The following is a 14,867-nucleotide window of genomic DNA, read 5'->3' as shown; positions in this document are numbered from 1 at the left end:
AGGAGTTTATAAATGTTATCCAGGTTTTTACATATGTTTTTTCTTAAAACAGAATTTATTATGCAAAACCTATCTATTTTCCAGTAGATAATGCTTTTGTTTTTATTGTTGTTTAAAACACAGATTGCATGTCTAATTCCATTCAGTTTAACTGTCAAGTTAAAATAAAAAGACGCTATAATTACAGATACCTGACTCAGTTCAGAATAACACCAATCATGGGGACAATGTTCTGCTTTTGATTTCAAAGCAATCACTGAGTGAGCTGCCTTTGATTTGGAACATGAGTCAGCATTTAGCAAAGCTAAATTAAACCACTACTGCAGATTTTGAGTGACAGAAAAACTTTAAATAGGGCACTGCTTGTCCTTAGTTTGGGTATCTGTGATTTACTTGGCTTTATTAGACAAAAGAGGCATTGGTTCAGTTATATTTTTAACATTCCTTAAAATAAATCAAAGAGTGTTCCCATTTGGATGTGGATTAGTAATATGGAGGAAATGAAGAACTAACAAGTGCTGAGTATCCAGGGATTATGTGCTGGGCTCTGTGCTGGATTGTGTTCGTTAATGTTTTTTTGGTTGCACATAACAGAAACTGGATTTTGGATAGCTTAAGGGAAAAAGTGTTATGAGCATAGTGGAAGAATGTTTGGGTATCTCCTGGCATCCAAGATTCAGGAAAAGCAGGGGAGAGGGGATCTCTTATCTCAGAACTGGAGGTACCTATTTGTCTCTCTAGTATAAAGTATTTGAAGTGATTTTTCATGGGATCTCTAGTTCAATAGATCTCTAGCTATTGGTCCATGGGCAACCACACCTGCATTTCATGGATAGGTATCAGAGAAGGGGAGATTATTGTGAAATGGTGGACACACCAGCAAGGTCTACTATACTGGCACTCACCAGCTAATTTTCACAGAAAATTTATAAAAATTACTATTTCTACATCACAAATTAGAAAACTAAGTCTCAAGTTGGTTAGGCAACTTGTTTGTTTAAGGTTTTGAAATTAGAATGTGGCAGAGCTAGAATATCAAATGTCTATAAGGAAGGTTTTTCCTTCTTGGAACACTGACAGTGTGATAAGGCTATTTGGTTAGACACTTTAAAATATTTTCTCATAGAGATGCTATTAGGACCTACAGGGTACTGGGAAGAGTGCACCTACATATTGAAAGCCCTTCTGTTGAATCCTAATTACATTCTGTCAGGATGAGCAGAAAGAAACTCAATCTACTCCATTAATAAATGTGGATATATCATCTCCTTCACAGAGTTGTAGAGAAAACACGGGGAAATTCTTGCAGATTCTCATTTTGGTGGTAAGAAAGAACTTTTCTATTAATGAAAATGAGGATTGTTCAACTATTTAAGCAAAATATGACAATGGTCATAGTCTGAAAGTGGTTACATCATTCAAAATTACTTCACCCTTCAACTTCCAGCCTTTTAGAACAGTGCCTTATTCACCTAGACGTAAAGGTAGAAAATGCTATGTAAAAAGGGTTGAGGAAATCCTATACCAAGCAAAGAAAATTTTAGATACAAAACATTTAACTATTTCTCTTTGAGACTTGACAGGGAGGTGGGTTCCACATTTCAGGGAAGAACACTTAACATTTCGTAGCACAATGCTTGATCCTCAAATTCTCCTAGTGATTACCACTCTAAGATGAACTAAGTCCTTTTGATAACCACAACAAAAACAGAATATGATTCTTAATGTGGAAATCTGTAACTTGAACATCACCAAAACAGATTATTAGCTAATTCAGTTTGGAAGAATTCATGCACATAATTCATCAGAATTCTATACCCAGATTACACCAGTTATTTTTAAGGACGTCTTTGTGAAAAAAATCACTGTAATCCAAAACAGTGTATTACTGTACATGGTGAGTATTCGGCAAATACTCATAGATTGATAGGTCATAATTTAATTTGACCTAACAATTTTTAAGTCAACAGCAAAGTTGAAACCCCAAATGGAAACTAAACAAAACAATACTTTGTGGTGGTCAGAGATAAAGGAGAGGAATAGACTACTATGTTGTCTTGATATTTTCAATATCTTTGGATCTTAGACTCTCTTGATCTTAGCTTCAGTGATCTTCTATGCTTCATACTAAGTCATACCTGACTAGCTTGTAAAACTGTCCTATAGTTTAATTTCATGCTAAAGAGAATCAAGAAGTTTTAAATAATGAACTATATCACTGTGTTACTTGCTGGCTCCTAAATTAATAACTCTCTTGCTTTTTTCTTTACTATATTGAATTCAAGTCAATGTCCTACTTTATTTAATTTTTATTTGAATTATAAGAGAAAACTGAATATTAATTGTTAAGACTCTCAGTAACGATCATAAATATTTAAAGGAGAATATTTATAAAACATCATCATACTTGGATATAGAAGTTTGAGAAAGAAAATGTTCTAAAAAGAATTAAGAAAGAATTGAGGGAAAAAGAATTAAACAAGAAAAAAATAACCAGTAAATTTTGGAGCTCCTTTTATTACACTGAGAAATTCCATAAAAGAACTAAGCCCATGAAAGTAGAAGCATTTCAGAAAATAAGACAAAATGTTTGCATCCATACATTTTATTGACATTTTAGTTTTGATGTTAAAATGCTTGTGATTTTGCACTGAAGCACACTGTTCATGAATTAACATTCCAAAGTACTGAGAAAAGATATATATCATATATTACATATCCTACGTTTGAACCTGAATTCCTATAAGTGGCTGAGTTATGTTCTCTGTCTAGAGAGTGAGTTCATGATTCAATTCATAGGATAAATGACCTCATTGATCTACACTGCCTTTAAAGAGCAGAAATGGGAAATAAGCATGTATCACACATACTCCTTGAGTTTAAGTGGGATATCAGGTCAAAGTGGAATTAATATCATTATCCTTAGTGTTTTTATTTCTATTTTGTTATTCAGTAGACCAATCAAAGTATATAGATCCAACTTCAGAAAAGAGGTTTAGTAATATCAGAATAATTCTCTATCATATCCAGAATTTCATCCAAATTACATAGGTAAATAGTTGATGAAATTTATGTTATTTTTATCCTTGAAATCAAATAAATCCATGATTACATTCTAGCATCTTATCAAAAATTATCATGAAGCAATCATAAAGATATTTATTTCTTTTGCCAAAGGCAGTATAACAGGCTACCAGAGGATATGAAATTTACTTAATTGCCTTTTGATAATATGGCACTTTTCAATGGCTTTTGGGTCATATTATACTCTGTTGCTGTTACTACTACAAATAAAATAATAAATGTAAGGGAGAAAATAAATTAAATTCCCTGGTAGTTCTTCTAAATATTGTTTTGCCTTATCCTTGAACTGGAAATCATTTTTCCAAGGCTTGGAAAAAAAATAAACCAAAAGCATCTTTATAATTCATGGCATGTATTTTAGAGGTCTAATGATTTATGCAATACCAGTGTGGGTTAGCTTGTCATGTTCTTTATTCAATGTCAACTGGTTCCGTAGCTATTAAAGCACTTAACTGTTTCTGTGCACAGGAGAGGAACAGCTCCAAACTGGACAGGCTTCTTTGGCGGATGACTTGGTCAAGCTGTTGATTTTTTTTAAGAGAAAGAAGAGAGAAAACGACTTAGTGAAAGGATAAAGAATATTATATATCACTGAAACCCACTAGAAAAGTTGTTGTAAATGAGATGATTTAGGAAACCAAACAGTACTTTAAACTGAGTGACAGTGGAGTTACTGCCATATAACCTAAGATGAGATGATGATCATTATAATTTTAGAATTATTTAGTATTTAGTTACTGTAGAAATATCATAAATTTATCTGAAAGTGCCATGATTTCATTCTCTTTTAATGATGAGTAATTATTCCATTGTGTATATATATATCACATTTTCTTTATCTATTCATTACTGAAGGGTTCTAGGTTGGTTCCACAGTTTAGCTATTGTGAATTGTGCTGCTATAAACTTTGATGTGGCTGCATCACTGCAGTATGCTGTTTTTAAGTCTTTTGGTAATAAACCAAGGAGTAGATAGGGCAAAGGGGATGGAGAAGAAGGGAGGAGGTATGGGGGTAGAAAAGATGGTGAAATGAGGCAGACATTATTACTCTAAGTACATGTATGAAAGCACAAATGGTGTGACTTTACTTTGTATACAACCAGGGACATAAAAAATTGTTCTCTATTTGTGTAACATGAATTGAACTGAATTCTGCTGTCATATATAACAAATTAGAATTAAAAGAGAAAAAGAAATATCTTATATTTTCTCAGAGTGACTTTAGAAAATAAAAAAATACTAAAACATACTGCTTATTAATAAATGTACAGACCAAACATCCACAAAGAGTATATAAATATCATAGATCATATAATGAAAGAAATGTATAGTACAGAAAAGCAGCATAACCACATCATGCATAGGATTAAGTAGAATAAATCACAAGTAAGGAGATAATATCCTAAAATTAGAGTAAGTTTTTTAGGAAGATATACTTTGAAATAATTTTTGGTAATAGTTGAAATCCATTTGACCTAGTTCTCCTATTTCAGCAGATATTTTAAAATTAGGATTATTTCAGTATACACATAGCAAATTAATGCCATGAACAAAATAAGAGATTTAGTAAGCAAAATTATTTGAGTTATATATAAGAAGAACTTTCTTACATATAAGAGCTTTCTTATGTATAAGAAAGAACTTCCTGGATGAAAAAGATTACTTAATACACAAAGAAAAGTTTCCAGTTCTTATGCCCTAAACAATTTGCCTATGGTATAAAAATAAAAACAAATGGTGATAACACATTGCCTACCAATTACAGAACAATGGAAGAATTCAAAAGAAAGCCAAAGAAATTCTATTTCACAATATATACCTGTCATATTTATAAGGAAAATTGACATCTTCTTCCTGCAAGCCTCTTTCCAAAAAAATGAAAAAAAGAGACAAATTCCAACAAGAGCTTTCTATTAAATTATACTTTGATAGTCCACTGATATTCAGAACAACTGATAAACTGGATGATTAAAATTTTGAAGTATTCTAAGAGTTAATGACAAAAAGAGTGCAAATTAGCAAAATCTCAAGAAATAGAACAGAACTCTTAACACTCCAATTCTAGTATTCTGAGATTTTACTATATGTAGAGAAATAGCATTTTGGCTTATCCTTGTTCCTCCTTGTCCCTTTCTCCTTTCTCTATCAGATGATACCTTCAGACAAACATATTCCTTCTGCTTACCAGAATCTATTGTAACAAGAGACTCTAACAATTTAAATCCCAAAGAGCCCATATCTTGTGTATCTTGCAAACTACTTATTCCCATCATCTAGAAGAGGGACTGGCACATGTTAGTCACTTAAAGCAATGTACTATTACAGAGGCACTTTAAAATTTTTTTTAGTTGTAGTTGGACACAATATCTTTATTTTATTTATTTATTTTTATGTGGTGCTGAGGATCAAACCCAGGGCCCTGCATGTGCTAGGCAAGTGTTCTACCGCTGATCCACAACCCCAGCCCTGAAAGATGCACTTTTAATGCAATGACCAGAGCATGTTCAACATAACTTCAAGGACATGTAGGTGATTAGAAGGGATTTTTAAAAAGTGATTTTAATATACATAAAATAGATTGAAAGTTAAATACCTGAAGCTTTTAAATTATTCCATACTTGGTCAAAATTCAAACAGCACAGAAGAGTATCCTACTACTTCCAGTCCATTCCCCAGTGACTTCTGTCTACTTATGGATCCTTTCAAGCATTTAAAGTAGGCTTTAAAATTTTTTTGAAATATTGTAAAAATATTGTAATTGTTATGTGAAATAGGAGGGTTCATATCATTACATTATTCCACTGCCATTACTGGAAGGTTTTTCTCCATTTCATTTAAAATAATGACTTATTTGATAATATCCCACAATTTATTGTTGAGTCACTCATTGTTACATAAGTTTATTCTAGCTTTTTTGTTTTGAAGCAATAAGGAAATTTACAACCTGAATGCAAGATGTTCAAGGATTTCTCCTGGACAAGATTTCAATATGTGGAATTCCTATGGCATAAAAGTTGTATACTGTAAATTGTAATAGATATTACTGTTTTGCAGGGTGAGTATATCAAGATATCAGTCCCAAGTGTATCAAGATATAACTCCTAGTCTTATAGTGTATAAAAGTGCCAGTTTTCCCCATTTTATTCTTATTGAATACTAGCATTTTTACAATTTAACATATATAATTGATATTTAAAAGTATAACAAACTTATACTATTTTTTCATAAAGTACATGCATGCATGCACACACATACACACACATAAAGCTCAGAAGTATATCATTTTGAGGTACATACATTGGCAAGAAAACATTTCTTTTTAAGGCAAGGAAACAAGAGAATCAAAACTGAAGAGAGTTGTATTTGGAGAGTGCAGTCAGGCAGGGTGAAATTTTAAGATTAGTGATAGCTTCATGGGTGTTTGTCTTATTATGCTCAATAAAAGTACATATATCATTTGTGCTTGTTTTAACAATTCAAAAGCTTCCGGAAATCCCACAATATAATCAGGAGTTTCACTAAAAACAAATCTGACTTCATCTCATAGAATTTATGGGTATTAGATAAAAGAGAAACAAATCCTCTTTTTGAGGACATAGAGCAAAAATTCTGTGTCTAACTAGTATTCAATTTGTGATTCTTGCATAAATAATATAGATTTATGAATTCAGAATTCTAGAATTTAAAATACCAAGGATATACATATAAGGAGAAAAATTTAATAGATTTCTATTACATGCCAATTTCTTCTTTCCTTTTGCTTGTGTTAAAAGTCACACTGGAATTACTAAGTATATAATGATGTACATGCTAGTTTTGGTTTCAGGGAACTGCAAAGGTTCATTTCAGATCTTTCCCCAACACCTTCCCAGAACTCTCTTGAAGTTAAAAATCCATTAAATAAATAGGACCAAGGAGCAATAAGGTGACACTGACACTCTGTTGGGAGGAAGCTAGTAATTGGACCACCATGCTTCCAATTTAGTCTGTTCTTCCTGGCCTGGTGAGATCACCCCTGTGAGAGGGGACACTTTCTATTATAAGGAATTCCCCTCTCCAAAACAAGTCTTTCAAATTGATGTTCTTGGTTAATTTCTGAATTTCAAAACTTTCTGTTGATAAGGCATGACCTTACTATCCTTTATTAAAGAAAGAAGAATTTCAACAAGATATCCAATGTCTTTAGCTCTTTAAACAATGGGACTCAGTTGTTATTTGTGGTTTTTATTTCGAAGTAAAACAAAGACTTGTATTCTGTGACATATAAGTATAATAAATATTATATCCATAGTGGTGATGGGTAAATATTTTTAGATACGGGTTTGTAATTTCTTCATAACAGTTGTTATGGTTTGGATTTTAAACTCCCCTGTCCCCTTCAAAAGCACATGAGTTCGAAGGCTTGACCCAGCACAGCAGTGCATGGAGAGGAGGCCTTTGGTTCTCCAGGGCTCTGACCTTATTAATGGATAATCCATTTATGGATTCATGATGCAATGTTTGAGGGCGGGGCTTTGTTATAACAGGAAGCTTTCTTTTTGTTTCCAGATTGCCCTGAGGTTAGCTCTGTGCTCCACCACGTGCTTCCTGCTATGATGTGCTGTCTAACCACAGTCCCAAAATGATCGGACCAAATGACCCTGAACCCCTGAAACTGAGCCAAAATAAATCTTTCCTTTTTTTAAGTTGTTTATCTCAGGTATTCTGTCACTGCAATGGAAAGCACAATAGTATAGCTCTAACTGCTCTGTTTTTGCTCCAATTTTTTGTGCTTCAGTTTCTATTCAGCTCTTATAGATTCCTGAGAAAAACTTGGGAGCTCTGAGACCTCTGAAATAGATAACTATATTTTACCAAAAAAGTTATAAAATATTTCCCTGTATTATCTCTGGTTTGCTAACTTTCTGCTGAAACCCATTTAGAAGTTCAGTACTACCTATTCAAAGTTAATTTTAATAAACTTAGAATGGGGTAAAGAACATATGACTGGCCAATAATTCCATGTACCTATCTATTAGTGTTTCATACCATAGCAAGAGAAACATAAAAAGCATTTATTGACCTTAGCTTTTATTTCCTTGCCATTAAAATGCAATATGACTTTAAACCAGTGTTTAAAGTCAATTACATGCAAAATCAATTACAGAAAAATATGGCTTATTTGAATGTGACTGTTTATTAAGAACCTGGTTCATATACTAAAACACCTAATACATTGTTTTTGAAAAACAAAATATTGAAAAACAAAATACATATTCATACATAACATGTTTAGTACCAACTGTGCTTTAAGTATCTTTTAGGCCTCTTCCAACAAAATATACCAAGAAATGTGCAAATATTAGGACTACCTTTAACATCATTACACTTCCAACCAATATGACTGCATATTTTAAATTTGGGCTTAAGAAATGATTTAATTTTTCAAAATGCTAGAAAGATATCTGGCAAATCACTGATGGAAAGTGACTCACACACAAATGTTATCAGTTTAGTAACATGTTTTATGGACTCAGTTTTAACACTGATTAAGAAGCTCTTTCATGGGTATTAAAGAAAGGTCAGATATGATGATTTGGGACTGAAAGTACAGAGGCAAATTTTCCAGTTAACATCATATTGGGTAAAAAGGGTTATTTACCTTCTAATGACAGTCTCTCACTTATTACAAAACTGCCTTTTTAATGCTGTTATTTGAAAATGAATGTCTCTTTCTCTAAAGTTATTATATATTCCTCTTGCTTATCATACTCATCTGCCATTTTATTTACATACTTTGAAGTTGAGCCAATCAATTATTAAACAGGACAATGAGCTGATCAATAAAAAAGGCTGCCCACTATTTGTGCATTACCACTATAAAGCCTGGGTAAAAATGTCGACAATACTCTCCCTGTACTTAAGAGATTTATGATCTTTTTGGAGAGACACACATGTAACAGTTAAAGACCAATTATGCACTAATATGTGTAGTAAAGACTGAATCCAGTGGAAGATGAGATACAGAGGATGTTATAGTGAAGAGTGTAGCAGGGTCTTGGTGGGTCAAAAACATTCCCTTAAGACAAAGAAAAATATGTGGAAAAAATTTCAGAAAAGGTAAATTAATGAAATGAAAGATATGGAACATTTAGAGACACTGAAGTGTAGTAAAGTGAGTGGAAAAAACCTAATTACATAATTCTTTCAGTTACCCATTTGTTTGCTACAATGTGCCAGGCAATGTTCATGCATTAGAGATATAGTAGTGAATGAGAGGCCATTATACATCTGCCTTCATAGAATTTTCTGGTCTTATCATATATTTAGGATGAAGAGACAAATTAACACTCTCCAGGTGGAGGTCAATGGTATTTAAAAAAATGATAAAGGAGAGACATAATGGGTAGGCTGATTAGAGAAGACTATTGGAGGAGGTGTGTACAGATTTGAAGAAAATGAAGGAAGAAGGGAGACATGCTAGAAACGAAAGAGAAGAATTTCAAGGCAGTTAAAACTGCAAGGGAAAAGTCTAAAAGTCGTTCAGACTATTTGGATAGAAGATTAAGCAGAAATCAAGTTTGAGTTTTGATGGGAAAACATTGGAGATATTTGAGCACAATTGCTCCACTTTTAAATAACATCACACTTGTTATTATGTGGACAACAGTGTATAAGGTGGAAGAGTGGAAGAAGAAAATACACTGAGAAGACTTTTGGTATAGGGAAGATGTAAATTTGCTGGCAGAAGGTGTAAGAGCAGGCCAGGTTTAGAATGTTCTGAGACAGGGCTGACCTGAATGGCCAATGGATTACAAGTGTAGACGAAAGGAAAGGAGAAATATAAAGTGTTCCTTAAAATGATGGGGCTATTTCTTGAGATAGGCTAGATTGGAGCAGGAGTGTGTTGGCTTGAGGAAAATATGGGTCTTGTTTTGGGATGATAAATTTTTCTAATACCATCAGATGTGTCACAGCTATCAGATCTAAGAGTCTGCAACTCAGGGGAAAGCTCATCTGCATATAGGAGGCATTTAAAACATAGATAAAAATTCCTAGGGAATGGAGGTAGATAAAAGAGAAAAGACAAGAGGACTAAGTCCTGGGGCACACTAACACATGGATCTTATTATAATCGGTTAAACTGTGTTTTAAATCCCAGCCTTCATACATGTGGGTGTGATCTTACTTGGAAATAGAGTCTTTGCTGATGTTAAGATGTACGTTAAATGAGTTCATACAGGACTAGGAGGGACCCCAAATCTAATCACTGTCCTTATAAGAAGACACATGGATACGTGGACTGGGATAAGAGCCCACATGAAGAAGGCAAAGATTGGCAAGATTGGAGTGATGTAGCTATGTGTTAAGAAATGACAAAGATTTTGCCAGTTGTCACTGGAAGCAAGATAGCAGTGTGAAGCACATTGTCCCCCAAGTCTCAGAGAGATTATGGCCCTGCTCACACTTTGATTCTGGGCTTATTGCCTCCAGAACCATGACAGAATGTATTTCTCTTGTTTGAATTTATCCAGTTTGTTGAAAATTATTATAGCAGTCTGAGGAAACAATTATTTTCCACACTGGTCCTTACATTAGAGAAGTATTTCTTATGATATGTTCCACAAAATAACTATTTCTATGCATGATCCTTTTTTTCTTTTGTTTTGTTTTTTAAAAGGGTAATTTTGTCAAGTAAATTTGAGAAATGCAGGATTAGAAATGTTCCAATCACATAAGACTTATCAGACCTTTGTGCTAATATGCATTGCGAATTGCCAAAATGCTACTCTACAGGTAGTGTTGCCCAAACTTCTTAAACCTTAGAATCACATGTGGGTATGTATATAAGGCATATTTTGGAAAATACCCTATGAATCAATTTCTTTTGAGAACTTCTCTAGACGCCAAACTACAAATAAAAGGAGAAGAAAAGTTTTCCCTTTAATAATAAATAATCATGGAATTTTGTGAGATTTTGAGACTTCTTGGTCTAACATCTATCTTACAGTTATGGAAAATGGATTCTTTAATTAAGGACCAATTTTACATTGTTAACATAATCAGCTCTACTTCTTTAAAAATTTTACTTCTTTAAAATATATTTAAAGGTATTATTTATTTATTTTTGATACTTGGGATTGAACCCAGGAGCACTCTACCACTGAGCTACATCCCTAGCCCTTTTTAAATTATTTATTTATTTATTTGTTTGTTTTGAGACAAGGTCTCACTAAGTTGCCAAGGCTGGCAGGGGTGATAGCTATGCACCACCTAACCTGGTTACTTAAAGGTATTTGACTGAGTTTAATCTCTGCTTAAGAATTCTACTATGTACTGAGGAGATTCTATGGGCTCACCCAGTCTTTGACAGTGGATAGATAAGAGACTCATCCTGGAGTATCAAGAATCAGGACCATGTCCAGAAAGGTGCTGAAAACTGCTCCAAATGAGATGATATGATCACTCTTAACTTGAGATAGCCACGAAGAAAGCAGACTATGGATTTATTTTAAAGCTTAATATGCACACACAATTGTAATGGCCTCGCTTACTTTATAAAGTCATCATATATGGTCTCATAAACCTGAAGATCAAGTTTTTTTCATGAGTAACAATTATTTTTATTGTGATATTTCATCACTTTTGTGTTCAGTACCATCTATCCTTCCCTTTCTCTTGAACCCTTGAATTCTGTTTCTCATCACTAGAGTTTAAAAAAATTCAGATTTATCTGTAACATTACTGGTTACATTAATGGATATTCTCTAGTACCTATTTTACTACTGGTATACTCATCAAAAAAAATCCTTCTCTTTTAAAATACTCTTTTCTTTATATTTTCAGATAATTAAATTTGATATGAGAGGACTATGTTGTATGTAAAGCTGAAGATTAGACATGAAATTCCCTCCCTGGGAACATAGCTATGCTATTACTGTAAGTCATGCTGAAAAACTTTGAGTCAACTTTAGGATGATACTGTTATATAAAATAAATGTTTCACATAACTCAGACTCTAAAAAAGATTCAGTATAGTCTTGGTAGTTTTTTTGAACTAAGGCAGTGCCAGTTGCTTCAGTCTTGAACTTCAGAAAATTTAGGCTTACCCTCTCTTCACTAGAACATCCACAGGCCATCATCCATGCTCTATGAAGATTTTCAACTCAGTTCACACCTCCTATTCTCTTTTAGAATACTTTTGAATGTAAAAGTATAAAAGTATATTTTGCATCTATTTAGATAGTTCAAAAATGTCAAAATATGAGGAAGGGGTGTAACTTTCCAGTGTTCACAAGATGAATTACAGATGCTCTTTTAGAGCAAATGAAAAACTGGTATAAAGATTCTTAAACCCCATTGGCCACAACAAAAAAACTGGTTTTTTTTTTTTTTGGTTTTGTTTTGTTTTAAGATGTCTTAGGGTAAGTAAATTCTCTGCTTTTGAATCATCTAAAGTAAGTTCTACATATTTGGGCTATTCTGCCTTTTGATCCCAAACTATCCTAGAATCCACTAGGAAACAGGATACTCAAATACTCATTTTTTTCTTTACTAAATCATACAGACACAATAAACGAATATGTATTCCAGACTGTAATGTGTGGGCGCACCACCTTGGAACACATTCTTATTTGATCTTGCAAGTTAAACAGCAGCAGTTGGCCAGAGAAGAGTGAACTGTGGTGAATGAAGACAGCAGGCATTAAACTACACTTTCCTATGTGAAGTTTAGTAAATTTGAAAAGAGAAGTTTTCTTATTGCAACTGTTTTACTTCTTTTTTCTTTTGAGTGGGGTTACTAGGGATTGAACCCAGGGATGTTTAGCCACTGAACCACATCCCCAGCCCTTTTCATATTTTATTAGAGACAGAGTCTCACTGAGTTGCTTAGGACCTCACTAAATTGCTGAGGCTGGTTTTGAACTCGTGATCCTCCTGCCTCAGCCTCCCAAGCCACTGGGATCACAGGCATACACCACTGCACCCAGCTTGTTTTACTTCTCATTCTGACAACCTCCAAAGAGGATCTAAAAATGTGCAAAACAACTAAAAAAATAAATATACTGTAGATTTAGGGGAACTTTGAGAAAAAGTATACATGAATGAAGTTGCACAACAGGTGTACCAAAATCCTAACTCAGTCTATACTTACCTATTAATAAATAAGTTCTGTGTTCTACTTTCTAGAGGTCAATGACAGGTGAAGAATTTATTTCAAATAAACCCATAGTTTGAGTCTGTCAAGGAATATTTTAATATGACATTCCACATAAAGTTTTTAATACAACTTGTTACATGCTTCCAAGCCATGTAACATTATTGTACAAGATCAGGCAAATATTGTGTAGGATGTCCTTTTGTAAATTAAATATAGGTAAATATTTAAATATTATTTATATTGTTCTAAATATATCTTGATCCAAACAAAATTCTTGTATTTTTATCAACTCAACTTTTATTTTAGCAATCCCACTGTGCTAACATAAAGAACAGTATCTGCCAATCACTACTTCCCCTTTTGTTTTGACCTTTAGCCTTTTAAACTTAAAACTTATTTTGAAGTAGAAGAATCACATGACCTCTTTGATTCTTGACTCCTCATATTAACTTTAAATCTCCCATTACTGATACTTTGCCATATATGTTTCAATCTACAAAAACAAGCCAAGGGTTGCCCACAAGTTTTATTCTTGAGCTCTTTGTACACATGTATTGAAAATGATTTTATAGTGCCTGGGGAATAATAATCCTGTAATGCTAGATTAAGTCTGATCTTTTCTTGTTTTTCAAATAGCTTTAATACTTCTTGACTGGTAGTGCTTACCACCTGTTATGCACAGGTGAAACCTCTTTATGTGTTATATCAGTTATCTACTGCTGTGTAACAAATCACCTAAGTTTAATGTCTTAATAGAAACAATAAATAGTTATCATTTCAGTTTCTGTAATTCAGGAAATTGAAAAGTGAACATGGCTTACCAAAGTGCCTCTGGCTCACGTTCTCTGGTGAGACTGCAATCAAGTTGTAGGCTGGGGCTCTAATTAATCTCAAAGTTCAACTGGGGAGGGATTTGCTTCCAAGCCCAATCAGTAACTGTTGCCAGGCCTCAAAATATTAACTTCCAATTAAGCCCAGGTGAGCTGCCTAATGATATGGAAGTTGTCTAATGCTATGGAAGCTGGCTTCTTCCTAAGCAAGCAATCCAATACAAAATAAGAAAGCAAGGGTATACCCAGAAAGTGAGAGAGCACCCAAGACAGAAGTCACAACCTCCAATTCCAGAGCAAGGCATCTCTGGGAAACACCTACTATGTATTATCACATTTTTTCCCCTCTCAATTACTGTATGAATGAGGCCACTGAGGCTTAGAGAGGTTATGACTTGCCCAAGTGGCAGGGCTAGGGCTTAAATCCAGGTGTATATGACACTAAAACCTATTCTCTAAAGCAAAATAATTCACAGCCTTCTTAGATAAGAACTTCAGTTATGTCTGTAGGCCTTGGCACAATATCTGTTTTGATATAAATAGGTAGGAATTTCTTCCATTGTATTACACTAGTGCAAAAACTTGTCAAGGTGCCAAAAGCCCTATAGATACAATAATTAAACCATGTAATTATCTTCTCTTCATAAACAGTAGATTCAATAGAAGATTTCTTTATATGAACATACAAATGGCTCAATACATTTAAAGAAAACCAGCACATTAAATACATCATAAAAGAAATCACTGCCTTAAAGAATCTGTAAACCTCATGTGGCTATATATAAAAACATTATAATACTTCCCCATAGGT

At 33.5% G+C, this 14,867-nt stretch overlaps 1 protein-coding gene across 5 annotated transcripts in view; it reads right to left on the bottom strand.

Annotated features, from left to right (window-relative positions):
- Positions 1-2,521: 2,521 nt before the first annotated feature.
- The window catches only part of CCDC91 (coiled-coil domain containing 91), a 355,737-nt gene continuing 343,391 nt past the window's right edge, over positions 2,522-14,867 (bottom strand). For 4 of the 5 annotated variants that reach the window (XM_081309051.1, XM_081309048.1, XM_081309049.1 and 1 more), the window contains one exon: positions 2,522-3,605. In XM_081309051.1, coding sequence (XP_081165177.1) covers positions 3,495-3,605 — 111 coding nt within the window. In that variant the 3' untranslated portion in view covers positions 2,522-3,494. The remainder of the gene's footprint in view (positions 3,606-14,867) is intronic. The other variant, XM_081309047.1, reaches the window with a different exon arrangement.

The sequence above is a fragment of the Spermophilus citellus genome (genome assembly GCF_964194105.1).
Source record: "Spermophilus citellus genome assembly, chromosome: 10".
NCBI lineage: Eukaryota > Metazoa > Chordata > Mammalia > Rodentia > Sciuridae > Spermophilus > Spermophilus citellus.
Note: the sequence above shows the minus strand (reverse complement) of the source record. Positions and strands in the feature narration are given on the sequence as shown.